The sequence below is a fragment of the Euprymna scolopes genome, chromosome 5, assembly GCF_053919585.1.
Source record: "Euprymna scolopes isolate OS-2025 chromosome 5, ASM5391958v1, whole genome shotgun sequence".
NCBI classification, from domain to species: domain Eukaryota; kingdom Metazoa; phylum Mollusca; class Cephalopoda; order Sepiida; family Sepiolidae; genus Euprymna; species Euprymna scolopes.
Genome location: NC_136486.1, coordinates 9,854,295 through 9,871,331, shown reverse-complemented (window position 1 = coordinate 9,871,331; position 17,037 = coordinate 9,854,295). Strand labels below are relative to the sequence as shown.

At 32.7% G+C, this 17,037-nt stretch overlaps 1 protein-coding gene across 2 annotated transcripts in view; it reads left to right on the top strand.

Moving 5' to 3' along the window:
- The window catches only part of LOC145276700 (pyroglutamyl-peptidase 1-like), a 55,817-nt gene extending 44,844 nt beyond the window's left edge, over positions 1-10,973 (top strand). For both annotated transcript variants that reach the window (XM_080127892.1, XM_080127893.1), the window contains exons 3-5: positions 3,581-3,750; positions 5,674-5,903; positions 10,760-10,973. In XM_080127892.1, coding sequence (XP_079984018.1) covers positions 3,581-3,750; positions 5,674-5,903; positions 10,760-10,919 — 560 coding nt within the window. In that variant the 3' untranslated portion in view covers positions 10,920-10,973. The remainder of the gene's footprint in view (positions 1-3,580; positions 3,751-5,673; positions 5,904-10,759) is intronic.
- The last annotated feature ends 6,064 nt before the right edge of the window (positions 10,974-17,037 follow it).

Below are 17,037 nucleotides of genomic sequence, written 5' to 3'. Positions count from 1 at the left end.
AAAATATTGGTGTGTTATATATATATATATATATATATATATATATATATATAATGAGAGAACGGTATAGTTACTTTCAAAGATCTAAATTTTTTTTTTTTTTTTTTTCATGCAAAACAGCTCCTCCAGCATGTTAAAATTTCGGTACAGATTTTACAGATCCATTTCCTTATGCAGAAACGAACAACTATTATGTCAATGTAGTCTCTTTTCATGTATATACGCTCCAGAAAAATTAGAAATTTGAGTATTCAATCTTTGCGTTTTTTGCTATTTGCAGAGAGGAGCAAGAATATAACCCCTCATGAATAGTTAGAGAATACTGTATCTGTCAATTCTAATGTTGTATGCATAGAAAATGACTATACGGTACAGTAATACAGTATGTGTAATGACTGAGGTGTTGCTGTTCTCCTGTACTGTTTTTTTAATTTTTTTTTTTTAAATTATTGTTGCATTACAATGTTTACATTATCATTACTACATTAATGAAATACAGAACTGTATGCAATATTACATTATTACTGTATTAATGAGTGTGTTTAGAAAGTGTTTAGGAAGCATTTAGTACTATATAAAATCTCAGACCTTTTAATACTGAACCTAATATTCGGTTTCTCGCTATTTGTGAGAGATGAGTGCTAAAGAATAGCAAACGAACACTATATAATCAGTATCTTCTACTACTCTCGAATCGGTTTAATTTAAATTATGTCTTCAGAACGTGTTTATGAAGCATTTAGTAGCATCTCATACATTTATAATTAACTAATTTGCAAACTTTTTTAAAATCAATATAACGCAAAATCAATGTGACCCAATGGGTCAAATTTTTATTTCTAGATTTTAAACCATAAGTTACACTAACTTCAAGTCGGTTTTATTATTAAACTCCAACAATAAGATATATGTACCTTATTTTTTGTGAAACTTAAATCGAGCATTGTCAATTGTATGTGAATAATCTTAGTTAAATAGCTAACTATAGCACTACAAGCAGAGTACTGAAAATCCTATATGTATCGGTATTTTAACATGGTTCTCATTTTTTTTAAATTTTTTTTTTTATGAAAATAATCCTGAATTCTAATTAGCTTTTTATCTATGAATATTTTCTTTTCATAGTTGATGACTTGGCATAAGTCATCTTATCTAATTATTGTAAAACAATTCTGACATGTTAGTGCACTTAGATTAGTGTTTTGGCATGAATATTCAATTGTAGGAAACATTCACATTTAGATTCTGTCAGTTTATAAGCTTTTTTGAACAAAAAAAACGATTACTATATTTTTCTATTGACTGCTGTACACTCATTAGCTCTTATCCTCGAGTGACCTCCTGGACTCCTTTTTGTAAAAAAACAAAACTAGCAGGCATTTCAACAATTTATATTGAATTCTTTGAACTACTGTTTTCATCTTTAATGTTATTTTCATGTTATGGTTGATATAACCTCCAACCTTCTTCAGGTATATATTGTCAAACTCTGGGAATCTTTCTGTTGAACTCTGGAATTTTGAATGGAATCCTTTATTTAATCCATAGTGGTAGCATGCTCTTGTTCTGTCAACCATGACTGGATAGAAATTTTGCGATTGCTATTATTTAGGACTTCTACCGAGTCATGACTGATGCGATGAAAGCATGCTATCACTCTGGATTAAATAAAGGTTCTGTTTGAAATTCTGTGCTGATTCAGTTTCACAGAAAGATCTTTGAGTTTGACAAGATTCACTTAAAGTAGCGCATCTGTTACACCGACCAAAGCGTTGTGGGAATACTACTCAATGAGAACAGTAGTCTAAAGAATGCAAGTACAAATAATCAATCCTTATCTAAAAAAAAAAAATTCAGAAACATTCCCAACAATACTCGAATGTTATTGAAACATTACAAATATGCGGGTTTAATAAGTTATGTTTTGAGAGTAAATTCACTAGCATATAAAATAGTCGAGAATAACAGGAAATGGAAAACGGAGTTTAATCGGGGTCGACTTTGGCTCTTTGATAGACTGTGATAATAGAAACGGACATGACGTCTTAAAGAGTCGTGATAGAAAACTATTTTGGAGCATGTGGATGTGTAAAATGATATGGGCTAACAAGAGATAATTAGTGATTTCAGTGATTTGTTTCTCACCCCTTAATTTTAGATCAGGGCTCGTCGGTGATTAGAACAAAGATCAAATTGAATAAATGGTCAGGCTTCCATCAGTTTTTGAGTTTATCTTGTTTCTAAAGATATGAAAGATGCTTATTTATTGGGTGGTGTTTTTCTCCTAAGTATCATACAGAACGATTTCTGGTAATCTAGATAGACGAGTAGATAGAGCAGATTAGATGCACGCACATGTGCAGCTGTTACCAGTAAGTCAAATACACGATGTATCTGTAGTTGTATTTTTTTTTTTTCATGTGAGTTTGCATTGCTTTTATTATTGTATGCAACATGTAGATTAGTGTTGCATCCTCGGTGATTGCCAATAAGACAAACGACATGACCAGAACAAGATGAAAGAAACCTATAACACAAATGTTGGGTCAACAGTTGTTGGAGGGGGGAGGGGGACTGACATGATTGTATATTAGTCTGAATAATCCCAAACTTTCACTAATGTAATATCTAAGCTTGATAGACAATCAAAAAATCTTTATGGATATAATCATTCAGAAACTATGTATTATTAAATGTCACATATCTAAATAATAATTTACTTGTCTGTATGTTCAGTACCACAAAAAACACCATTGCAAGCATTGAGAAATGAATTACCTCCCTTTATAGTCACTCTTTATCAGTTAAAAATCATTAAAACCATTTCTTCAAAGATTTTTTAAAAAATGGCTGTTTAGTTTTAAATTCGCCATTTTATTTTATAATTTAGTCATGTTGGAAGGAGACTGTAAGAGTCTTTTTGTTAAAATTTAAATGTGCAAGTGAACTGACATCTATGGACAAATGTCTTTTAAATCTAACGCGTTACTCCAACCGTACACACACATGCATGCTTTCAAATAATGCACCGATTACCTGCCCTTGTGATTTCCATTTGCCCAACAGGTGTTTTCTATTTCCGTTTCTTTCTCTCCCAATCTTCCTCTAATGTGAGTGGATGCAAATCTTAGATGCGCCTCGGCAGAGCGTTTTCCTTCTCCAAGGTAGGATCGAATACTTGTGCAAAACTTACTCTTACAAACACAATTGACTTCCAATGTGTACTTCAACAAACTCTCGTATACATCCCCACACACATACGCACAATAAGCATTTTACTACATGCATGCTAGTTCATATACATACAAACTCTAACGTTCGTTCGTAATCTGTGTAAATAAATATTTCTTGTAAATATGTAATCCTGCTTTAGCATGCTTCATTTGAAAGTTTTCCTAATTGTACTAACACATTTTTTTTCTACATGGCAATCATCATTCTCAATACTGTTGCCAGTGATGAAGAAAAAAAAATTTTTTTTATTGGTCTCCCCTGTATGTGTTTATATAATGTCCAATTTATGCATTTTAAATACAATTTCTGCTGACATTTATACTGACCTGTTTTATTTTCTTTATAGGTTTTGGTCCATTTGGTGTCCACAAGGTCAATGCCAGTTGGGTGGTTGTACAGCATTTAGCTAAACTTGCCCTTGGTGATGATGTCCGGCTTGTGGTCAGAGAAATCCCCGTAGCATATGAAAGCGTAAAAACTGTCATACCATCGCTATGGTCAGAATTCGATCCTGTAGTAAGTTAAGATTTTTAGGTGTTTCTACGTTTACCAATCTGCAATTTCCAAAGTTGGCTCAGGCTTACTTGGCAGCTGACGGAAATAACCAAAAATGTTGGTTGAGCATTCCTCAACTTTTAACCAAGGCACTGTTTGCTTTTAGCTAATACGAATCTATGAAGGCTACATTTTTATAAATTGAAAGAAATTTATTTTAATTGTGCAGGTTAGGTGTTAGGGTTAGATACATGTTTGTAATTCTATTTATTTGTATTTCCATATTTTTTCCTGTTTATCATAATTTTCTTGTGATTTAACATTTTGCAATCGGCTGCGTCTGGTTATTCCTATTATCAGCCAAGCACATCCAAGAAACTTTGTGGAAACTGCGGGTCAGTAAATGCAGGAATACCAGCTTTTATTTTATTTAAAAACAAATCCAAATTTGTACTACTTAGACTTTTCCAAATCTTGGGTAAAAATAGAAAAAATTTAAAGAATGAAAAGCTGACAAAAAAAATGATTCATTTTATACCAAAATGAGTCTTTAAGGTTGTAACATGCTTGTGTTTTATGTGTGTAATACTGTTTTTAAACAAATTTTAGAGCCTTGATTGTAATTCCATAAAAATATTTTGGACTTTTTAGAATTAAGGTTAACGGATTATCAGCATCCAGCAGAGTGTGAAAGGGAGGGGGGGGGCAAATTTTATGACTGCCCCAGGTGGCAAAAATAGTTGCTACGCCACTGGAAAGACCTCAATATTTTTAGATACATGCCACCATTTTTTTTTTTTTTTTTTTTTTTTTTTTTTTTTATATATTTGGTATTTCTCCAGAATATAAAAAAAAAATTTTCAGGTGAAAATATTATTACATACTAACATGTTATGTTGAAATTTGTATAAATTCAAAATAAATTATGAAAAATGATCCAGTAGGTGTGCTAGATGTATTTTTCAGCAACAAAAAAAAGAAAAAAAAATCAGTCACTTGCGGTTAGACATTTTCTATCTTTTTTAATGGATTTTAAAGAAAGCAAAGGAAATAAATCCTAAATTAGTTGTACAACTTTCATATTAAAACATACAATATAACTATAATTCAATAAATTCCAGTTCTACTTGTAATTATTTTTTTTTTTCTTAATTTTTGGAATTTATACATATTGCGACATGACACGTTTAAAATTTCACTTTTTGTAACATCAGATTTTTTAAAGGGAAATAACTTATGTAAAAGTTGCCTCCCCTACAAACATTTTGAAGCACTAATTGATCTGCCCTGATTAAATGACAACGAATAGGAAATATTCGAATGGACACTTAACATCGACTCCCTAATAATTAAAACCTCATTTTGTAATTGTTCTAGTTGTAAATTAAGTTTTATAATGTTGATCTCCAAAAGTTTTGTCCATTTATTTCCTCTTATTTGTATCTAACACTTCGCAATCTGTGGTGAATTGATTGACTGACATTTCTATGCAATTTAATTCTTCAGTTGTCATGAAAAATGTTTATAGTGACAGATATGAAAACTATTGAATATTGAGGATATCAATTGGTCGCATATAAAAAGCAACAGATTGGCAAAGTGTTATGAAGTGGTTTGGTTGGATGGTAACACAAATATCAAAAGAATTTGAAATAAATGGCTCTTTTGAGGATGTTCCCCTGTTTTTAATAAACTTCTAGAACTAGTTGCTGGTCTCAGTATTTTCTACAAATACTATTCTGGCATGTGTTTCTCAGAATTCTGATCTATTCCCAGTTTCCTTTATTTCAGCTTTGAAAAAGATAGTCAAGCTGGTCTAATGGGTTTTCATACTTGACTCGGTCTTTAGGTTTTGTTTAATACCGGCCAATGCTGGGTAAATGTGTTAGTTTTATTAATTCTTGTCACTAATTAAATTTAAATTGTCCAAAAATGTTTTTTCAGTTGGTCATTCATGTGGGTGTCTCTGGAATTGCCAACGATTTGACCCTTGAACAGCTTGCCCACAATGATGGCTACATTCTTGAGGATATCAGTGGCATGTGTCCAGAAGGGAATGTCTGTGTTGATGGAGCTGAGGACTTTATCAGTTCAGCCATTGACATGCAGGAGGTTTGCGATTCTGTCAATAACACCAACAAAATAATGGCGGTCACATCGGATGATGCTGGCAGGTATGTAGATATTAAAGTTCTGCATATTCAAAAAAACTTTGTTTCAGATTGCTGAATTTATAGATGTTTTGACATCTTTGAGCACTTTTCTGTACGCTGGTATGTTTAGATTTCTTTGTTTTTAAAGTATTAATTTCTTAAAACAAACATTGGAATTATTCTCTTGATCATGTACCTGAAGAGTTGTGAAGTTATTCAAAGTATTAATTAGTATTTGAATTACCGTTTTGAATTTTTGAGCTGAAGATTGATTATTCATATTTCGATTCTTCTGACTACTGTTATCTTCAGTGTTAGTGGCACAATTTGGTCGATGTAATTAACTTTAGGTGTATTTTGTCAACCTCTGGGAACGTTTCTGTCAAATTCTGATTGTATAGATCTGTTTTGAAAGCTTTACACTATTATGTTTAGACTTTTATTTTTTATTTTATTTTAAGTATTATTAAAAAAATTCTTGATCATGTATCTGAAAAAGTGAAGTTATTTAAAAAAAAAAAGAAAAAAGCCATTTTCCGAATTTTTTAGATGGGATTGGTAATTTGGATTACTGATTGGAATTTAGATAACAAATGTATTTAGATTAATTTATTTTCAATTTAAAATTATTGAAACCGACTTTAATATACTCGGACATGGATATGAGTGACTTTATGAAGGTTAACTAATTAGCATATTACTTTGAAAAATGAACTTTAACTCATTTTTAAATTTTTTTATGGTTTCTTATATGACCTTGTCTATGTGTGTGCAAAATGATCTCTACCAAACTCCTCAATTTTTGGTCTGCACATATGAAACTTGATATATAGAGGATTTGGATCTGGAACAAATTTGATTTGTTTTTATCCATATCTTCTACAAACCAGAAGAGCAAGTTGTTTATCTTTGGAATAATAAACAACTTGCTCTTCTGGTTCATAGAAGATATGGGTGTGAACCCATTAATGGAAGCAAACATATTTTCAATTTTTCGAAAACTGTACTTACAGAAATGGAAAATAGTTCTGTCTAGGGGGGTTAGATTTTTGTATTCCCCCAACCAGTATAAATAAAGAACACTTTCTGCCTTTGAAGTTTTGTTCTCCCAACTTAACCATAATGTTCCAATTTCCCCGGAAAGAATTTCTCGGATGAAATCTAGTTTAGTTGCCTTAGCTCACCGATACAGTAACATACCTGTTGATTTATAGCGACTTTGTATGGAACATAACGCAATTTAAAACTAATGAAAGCGTTAAAGTCCAATGCCGATATTTATATGTGCAAACCAGACAAAGGTGCAGGAGTGGTGATTTTGGACAGTTGAGAAAATGGCAGTTATTCTCAATGATGTTTCGAAATTCCGTAAACGCGGCCCTGTCGAGTTGACGGATAATACTTCCAAGAATGAGGCCAAAATGCAAAGGCGTCTACTTGCATTATTTGAAAATGTTTTTTGCAACAACGTCTATGACAGGATTAGACCCTCTGGTTCACGTCCCCGAATGTATGGTCTCACCAAAATCCATAAGCAAGGTGTTCTACTGAGACCTAATTTATCAATGATTGGTTTGGCACAACGTTCTTTGGCTCAGTGGCTTGTGGAAATTCTGCAACCTGTGTGCGAATTATATACCATGCACTGCATCCCTGATTCTTTTCAGTTAATTTACGTGGGTTGGATTCAAATGCAGAGACATCTTTTATTTGCTCATTTGATGTCTCTAGTTTCTATACCAACATACCGTTGGATGAGACTATACGTATATGTACAGACGCGCTCTATGATGGTCACCTGACTGCTCCACGGTTTTCTAGAGATTCTTATTGAACTCGTTTTAATGTGTACAAAATCTGGAGTTTAGTTTTTGTTATTTTATGTACTGTCAGGTCGATGGTGTTTCAATGGAGTCTGTTGACCCCAACTTTAGCTGATATTTTTGTTGAATACTGTGAATCCATTCTGTTCAACTCTATAACAAAACCCACTACATATTTCAGATATGTTGACGACACTTTTGCTATTTTTCCATCGCAAGGTGAAGCGTCAATATTTTTTGATAGGTTGAATTCTTTGCATGGGGCTCTAAAGTTCACTACCAACTATCCTTTCTTGCGCACCAACTATCCTTTCTTGCGCACCAACTATCCTTTCTTGCGCACCAACTATCCTTTCTTGCGCACCAACTATCCTTTCTTGCGCACCAACTACTCAAACCCATTCCGCGAAGGAGGAAAAGAATGTAAAAAAAAAATGGGACGTCTTTGCTGTTGCGTCCATCGCCAAACCAGACGTGACGTAAGTTTAAATTAAGGTTAATCAATCGAAAAGAGAGGATGACTCTCGAAAATATTGGCGAAAAAAGCGTCCCCTCCCTGTAGAAAAGTTCCCAGTTGAGGTTGAAGGAAGTAATGGTTTTAGCCAATTTTTCGATATTTGTCGTCTGAAGGATCGAGCTCCAAAACGATACTGATCTTATGAAAATCAGTCGCCTCTGTCGAAAGTTTTAGGCAGACATGCAAACATACATACACACATTTATATATTGGTAGCTCAAATTTTCGACCCAAACCGATTAAAAAACTTGCCCTACCTCTGAATACCCTTTATGTAAAATTTCAAATGTTTAGACCAGAAATTGTCTGAGTAATTTGGTAGAGACTGCAGAGGTTAAATTTCTTTTAAATTTGGCCCCTATTAGGACCCCCTTAACATTTATTGTTTTAGGCTTAAATCAAGTTATTAAGTTAGATGTATGTCCAAGGAACCTATATCTAAAATTTCAATTGTTTATACCAAAAATTGGCAGAGGAGTTTGGTAGAGTTCTCAACGGTCAAATCGTTGAACTTTGACCCCTTAACAGACAAATTTCTGGCCGAAAACAGATTATAAAGATTTTCTCAAATCTCCATACCCTGTATATCAAATTTCGAGTCTATAGACTTAAAAAAAAAAAAAAAAAAAATCTGTCTGTTTCAAGTTTTAGCAGACATACATACATTTAAACACAGGTGGGATTTATATTATAGATAACAGAAAACTGTCAATCCTTATATTGACATGATTCGCACAGGCTTGAAAAGTACTTGAATTTAAATTGTAATTTTATTACCTTGAAAAGGCCTTGGAAATGTATTTATGTTCAGTAAAAAAAAAAATTGTGTTGAATATTAAAAATAAAATTAAAATACATTCTCTTGAAATTGCATCATTATTTTTTTTTTATTTTTATTTTTTTTTTACACAGTGATCACCACTTATCAAGGCCGGGAAGCCACTCAGGGATAAGGGTTATTGCAAGTACATTAAGTTAGTGAGATTTGCTGAAGTGTTTACTTAAGGGGGCGGTTCATTAGGAATTTGTTAACATTGGACTTGAAGACATCCAAGTTGTAGTCCGGAGGGAAGCAGGCAGACGGAACAGAGTTCCATAGGCGTGCAGTTCTAAGAAAGAAGCTTTGTTCATGGAATCCGCATTTTGATTTAGGCACAGATATAGAGTGGGGGAAATTTTTCACAGTGGATTCGGGTGTTTTTCGTGAAAGATTGGCGAGGGGGGACTGGAGATTGGAGTTCAGACGAGCATCTGCCATGGAAATAACGATAAAACAAGGACAGGCTCGCAACGTCTCTTCTGTGGGAGAGAGGTTGCAGGGTAGAGAAAAGGGCATCCCCCCACTAAGCCACGGAGTCTATTTTGTACTCTGTCAAGGCAGGATAGGCTGTTTTTAGCAGCTCCTGCCCAGATATGGCAACAGTACTCCATTCTTGGACGTACTTGGCTTTTATATAGATAGAGAATTGCATCAGTAGTGATATATCTTCTGGAGCGATAGAAGGATCCCACCATCTTTCCAGCGACCTTGGCAACAGACTTGATGTATGTGTTCCATTTCGGATTTCTGGTGTTTGTGATAAGAGTTACGTCCCTTTATCACGAAACTACTTAATGTTGTCCATAAAACTTTATGGATGTGGCCAAAGTGAAATTCAAAATCCAAATAAGACTATTAAAATATATTTTAAATTATTAATGAAAATATTAGTTTCTGGTTTATTATATCATTCTTTATATATAAAATTTGGTTTTGAAAATGAACATTGAAAATCTGTATGAACTTTGATTTCGATTTGAGATCGAGGAATTAAGACTAGGTCAAAATAGATTAGTTTGCAAGTTCAACTCTAAAAGTCATCCGGTGCATGCTCTAAACTGAATCCGATGTTAATAATACTCTTGTCCATAACGCTCAATGAATTTTAAATTGAATCTTTTAATTAATCATAGAGTAGCTTTCATTATGCTGTATGGAGCATTTTGTTTTAAAACCAAAAACCTTCCTGAACCTGGATGCATGAAGCTAACAATCTGAGCAGGTGAACATTATGCAACTTGCTCATCAGTGTGTTAGCAGATTTCACTTTATTAAATTTGCAGCCATATTGTTTTTATACAATTTTATTTTGTGTTTAATCTTTTTTCCTTCTCCTCCAATGGCAACTGTGCCCACCTCTTGGAGGAGAGGAAAAAAAAAAAAAAAAAAAAATTGATAACCCAAAATGAGGCCTGCCGGGCCCCCTAAAAATGGACAAGATAGCAATCTTTTTGTTTGGAAATTAAAAAGCCGTAAAGATTTAATATTTGACATGAAATCAAAAGCATTTAAAACTACTTAAAAATGATGCAGGTAGATTGCAAAGTAACTTTGATTGGCTATGCCAACATTTGTTTTGTGTGTGTATTTTTTTTTTTTTTTTAACTTGAATTTTGTCTGAGGAACACCTTGAAAAACTTTGAAAAGTTCTTGAAAATGAACACTGAAAATCTGTATGAACTGTTTTTATGCAATCTTTTTCCTTTTTCTTCCAAAGGTTCCTCTGTGATTATTCCTACTTTACATCGCTTCACATCAACCGAAGACGCTGCGCTTTCATTCATGTCCCTACCCTTGACAAGCGTTACACTGCCGAGGAACTCGCCTATGGCTTGAAAGTAGCAATTCTCTCAATGCTTGAACAGATCTCCTCCTGACCTGACTCCTCTCTCTGCTGTCCCGCTGACAAAAACATGAAAAATCAAATCAGATGGAATTCTTTGTCTTTCATGTTTTTTTTTTTTTTTTTTTTTTTTTTTTTTTTTCCCCCCCAATTTCATTTTTATGCAAAAAAGAAACAAACAAAAACAATTTCTTTTTATTATTTTAAAGGTGGAGGGTGGGGGTGGGGTGAAATTTAAAAAAATAAATAGGACAATCAGTAATTTAAAAAAACACAAATCAAATTTTGAATAAGTAATTTGTACAGTATTTGCCTTTTTTTTTTTTTTTTTTTTTTTTTTTTGTAAACACCAAAGTTTAAAATAAATTTTTTTTACACTTGACAATTTAATCAAAATGATAACTGTTAAAACCTCAAAAAAAATTGATTATCTAGATTGGTGATCTTAAATTAACAAATTTCAGGTGAAAATCTTACATATTTACATGTTATGTCAAAATTAATCTAATTCCAAAAATTATGAAAAATGATTTAGTAGAAAAATAATTACAAGCATAATTTATTGTATGTTTTAATATGAAACAGTTATGTAACCAATTCAGCATGACAAACAAGGGAGATAACCCTTGACTTAAATTGCCTTTATTTAAGGCTTGCCATTTTTAAACACAATCTCATAGTGTAATTGTGGAAAATTTCTGTTAAAACTACACCTAGCACATCTACTGGATCATTTTTTTGTAATTTATAATTTTGACGACATGCGTAATGTTTTCACTTGAAATGCATTGCTTAAATCACCAATCTATACAAGCTCTTGAATTTGTTGTCAAAAGTGAAATTAGTTAATTTTTACTCCTCCTCTGTTAACAATGTTTTTCTAGCATGGACTGATTTTTTTTTTTTTTTTTTTTTTTTTTTTTTAAAATAAATTGTTTTGATATATCACATCCTCTTTTTTCCAGCCTATATAAATCAAAATTCAGGATTGCAAATGAAAAATGGCCTGCCTAACCCTGCGTTAGTCCCATGGGGTGTTTTGTCATCCCAATTATTTTTTATTTTTTTATTTATTTTTTTTTTTTTTTGTGTTCATAATTTCTAGTTAGCAACTTATTTCTTTTCCTCCTTCCCAGTACTCTCCTGATTAGGTGAGGGAATAGCACACATGGTATGGCACAGTTGTATCTGTTTTCCTTGGAAGTATTGAAGCTGCGTTTGCAAAATCCTCAGCTAGTTCTGTCATTACAAGGCAAAGCAAAGAGATGTACACTTGAAAGGCAAAAACAATATGTAGCACTTGCGGAAAACATGTTTGCAATAATCACAGTAAGATAACCGAAATGCACAAATTGTGAAAATGCAGCAAGTGGTGAATCGGTTTGAAAGGTGATGCTCATGTAATGAACTCGTATTCATTTTAAATTTTTTTTTCTTTCTTTCTAATTTATGAAAACATTTTATGTTCATAGCTATTAAAAAATACCACAAACTGGTGTATCCTGTGCGTATTAAATGTGTTCGAAATCTAAGATTTTAAAGTTTTTCCTTAGTTTTATAATTTATTTTATTGCATCATTTTATATTAAAATCAACTACAAGTGATTCAAACTGTTCAGCAGGGATTGTAGATATACTCTGAACCAGCAGAATAACTCTATTTTACAAAATAACACGATAAACACTTTTTATATTGTGGTGTATAAACACCCCATGGGACTAACCATGTTTGGAACTCTTGAATGACTAACGCATGGGTTAATCGTAGGTTGTATGTTGATTAAAAGTGCTCAGTATAAACTACAGATGATGAGATCAGAAAACGAAAAGATGACCATTAAAAATGTAGCTGCAGTTTCAAGTTTCACAACTGTTAAGATGTTTAAAGTATATTAAGAACATTTTAAATGTCCCTTTTTAGCTTGTCTCTCTACATGTGCATATGTATAGGTGTACATTTTATATATAGCGTGTATCTTATGTCAACAGAAAGAGTGCTCGATCATAAAATATATAAAGTCAGAGTACTTCACTGACACATTGATGTGACCATTTTAACTACCCGTTTCAGGTACATATATATATATATATATATATATATATATACACACACACACACACACACACACACACACACACTTGGAAGTTTTTAACTTTGAAAACTAATTATTTTTTTTCTTTTTTTTTCTTTACTCCTTTGTTGGAAAATTATTTTGTCAGTAAGTCATTTAATCTCCTGCAATCACTAAATTGACTCTTTCTCAAATTCACAATAGTTCTAAGTTTTCAGGGATTATCAGTTGTTTACTATGAAACACTGTTTTGGGGATTCATAAACAAATGAAAATAGGAAAATTTTAAGTTTTTCAACTTGTATTCCTTGTTGAATAATAAGTTGTAAATTCTAATTTATGTGTAAATTAAATTTTTGATATCAATGCTCTATTTCAAATATTGAGCTTTTTCATCTGGTTAAAATTATCCTGTAATTATTAGTATTAATATTTATACTCTAAGTTTACAAAATTAGTTTGTAGACTTGAAAATTTTTGGGGTGTGTGTGTATATATATATATATATATATATTCTTTGAAGTTTTTAACCTTTAAAACTATACAAAAAAATTTCGTTCATTAGAAAACCATTTAGTCAGTAAGTTATTCAATCACCTGCAATCACTGCATAAACTTGCTCTCTCTAATTCACTATAGTCCCAGTAATATATTTTTTAAGGGATCATCAGTTGTTTACCATGAAACACTGTTTCGGGGATATATATATATATATTCCCGGTTGAAAATATTAAAGAAATTAGAATCATTGAATTACAAGGGTCGTTGATAGTGCTCAAAGAGAGCAAATTTATAATTTTTATTTTCTTCATGTAAATAGTCATATCTTGCTACGATGTGCAGACCGTTTTGATCATTGATTTTATCAGACAAGAAAAAAAATTTGAAAAATAAAAAGAACCATGCTACATGCATGGCAAAATATTTCCTCCAAAATTTGAAGTTTTTAACTTTTTAAAAAATCTTCAAGATTATTTCGCTAACGTAGGGTGGAACATATGAATGCAAACTAGTCGAATGCTGCAGATATCAAATCAATATGGGGTATTTTAGTTCTTCCTCTAAATGCAATCTAATTTCATAAATTGTTATATGTTCATTTACATGTTCCAAGAAACCAAGACAAACAACCAGGGATAGGGTACAATCGTTTTTATCTCATGGCAGCCGAAAAAAAGTGCTCAATCATAAAAAATAAGAACAGAGTATTTTTTACTTACATATTGTATACTTATGCATTCATTTTTAGGTACTTGGGTTTTATGCCTTAGATATGTCATTTTTTTTTTCTTTCCCCTCAGAATATGCATCAATAAAAGATTGATGAATGCCCTTAGGTTTTACACCATAAATCCGTCACAAATTTTTATAAAAATTCTGATTAAAAGAGGTCCTGTGTACCTAAAATAGATGCTTATGGGTATAGTATGTAAATAATACTGCACACACGTGTGTGTATATATATATATATATATATATATATATATATATATAATGTGTGTGTGAAGAGGTAGCAGTTTGCAGAAGTGTATGTATCTAGATGAGTTACAGAAGACGATTACAAATTTCTCTTTTGGATTCATCTTGTCTTGTTTTCAATCCAACTTTTAGCCAGTACATATCTATATATGCCTCCTATGAATTCATATATATATATATATATATATATATATATATATATATATATATATACACACACACACACACACACACACACACTAGCTGGATGCTCGGTCATACAATGCACTTAAACATTAATTTTTACATATTGCGTATGTATTATTATAGAATCGGTCATCTATTCATTATTATATATTAAAAGGAATAATTTGCCCGGTGGATTAATTTGAGAAAAAAATGTAGTTCACCAAATTCCATTTTCGTTTATGTCAGTTGGTATTTAGGCTTGACGATGAATACCCTGGAAACTCACTTCTGATTAATGTTTCGTCTTAAAATATGCAAACAAATGATTTTCAGCAATTTTAAATACTACATATTCTTGTATCATAAATTTAATTTATTAAGAAAAAATTAAAGTTGTGAGGCACACCCCAGCTTGAACATGGGATCATTCAATCTGTAGTTGAATGCTCTACCACTGAGCTATGTTTCCAGATGCCAAGAAATGTTTTTCTAAGAATTAAGATTTTATCCTTTGCCAGTGCAATCTAAAATTTTCCCTTGTAAAATTCCTTATAAGAAAGACTTTAGGATTGGATTTTTTTTATTTTTGATACTATTGGAAAAATTTCTGTATAAAAAATATCTAAGAACACTGCCAGATATAATTTACCGATGCAGAGGTGGTAGCGGGTGTGCAAGGAAGCAGCTTGTCACCAACGAGGTAGCTTTTGGCGATTTGAGCTAATATGGAGACAAATGGAGTATTACCAAATCTTTGCTTCCACATAAACTCTAGGGGATATGTGTCCAAAAGCTCTCGGTTGATCCCACATTCAACTTTGTGTTTTGCCTCCTTCCACATTCGCTCCACATGATTCGTTTCGGGATCTACAAAATGAAGGCTGTGGTTCACCGTCAAATGGCGATATCCCCCCCCCCACTTTCTTGTATGCCTTCCAACAGTCTGATATGACTGTGGTCCTCGGCAGAATATACTGTTTTAAGGGAAGGAGGGTTTCTGCATTCCAGTTTGGTACACTCACCAAGAAACCCTCCTTTTTGGCGGAGTATGTATCCACCGAAGACCCAGACCAGTGTGATTAGTCGGCCTACGTTATGTTTTTGGCGATTGAATACTGCCTCGTCTATTTCCACTGTATGGCCTGGGCCTCCTATCTGCTGGGGATTTCTGAGAAAATGTCTCGGGGAAATTCTTCCAATCGGCGATGGTGTGTGATGACCTTAAACCGCATTTGCATTGGAGATCTTTTTTCGTGGCTCGCTGGTAGGCCCATAGGTAAATGATTTTGATAATTGTTGCTATTGTAAGCCTGGACTTGGCGAAAAATGTGCCAGTCCTTAGTGAATTATACGTTCGGCAATTGCTAGCCTGACACCTCCAGGCATAGCTATCACTGACTTTTGCTCTTTTCATAAGCTGACAGCTGTGTCCGCATGACGAACACGTTTTTGACCTTGCCAGTAATTGTTTTTGTTGGCAAAAATCCAGTACTCTGGCTGGGGTTTTAAGTTGGTCACATAAAGATGTGAAATTCATTTTTTTTTTTTTTTTTTTTTTTTTTTTTTTCCCCTGCCCTGAATTCAATAACTTGTTTTGCTTTTTCTTTTTCTTCCTCTTCTAAATTGTCTGCTGCTTTGAATTTGCAATACGCACCGCGTTAAAAAACATCGCACTTAATTTTCAGTGGCTCAGATTTGTTATGGCGATGCTCGGCTTACTGCAGCTGTTGATGTCAGTGTTCCGGTGACAGCCGAGCTGTCGCTGAGTTACGTCCAGATCACTTTCTGCACCAAAAAAATTATCTAGTTCTAATCATACACAATTACAAAGTTTTTCATGTCGAAAAAAATGGCATGTTAAGTTTCACAACAGAAAATGTTTCATTTTCTTCAGATCAGTTTAATTAAAATTTGATCTCTTCTCTGCAATCCGATTTTATATTTCCAGAAGTTACTTTAAAAAAATATTCAGAAAACAAACCTGCATCCCATGAGCGAAATCTGTGGGGGGGGTCAACTTTTCTGAACTTTTTAATTCCTCTAATCAATTCTTTTATCGTAGAGGAGTTATCATTCGAAGGATTACTTTGATATTTTCACTTTTTTGTCTTTCATGTATTATATCCAAGCCATGGATTTTATGTAGGCCCCACTAACATACATCCACTCCGATTTTTGTTCGGAATTCTTCCCATGTTAAAAACAATAAAAAATCTGGATAATGTACCTGTGACAGGAGAAAAAACAGCATAATCCAAAAATTGCATGAATTGATAGTTTTTTTTTTTTTTTTTTTTTTATATAGGAAGTGTGGATGAGGTGTTTTATCCACCATCTTGAATAAACAAAGGGAGATAACTTAATTCGAATTTCCACAATTTTTATTTTGTTTTCAGCCTTCTAATAGCTACGATTTACCATTAATCGATTAAA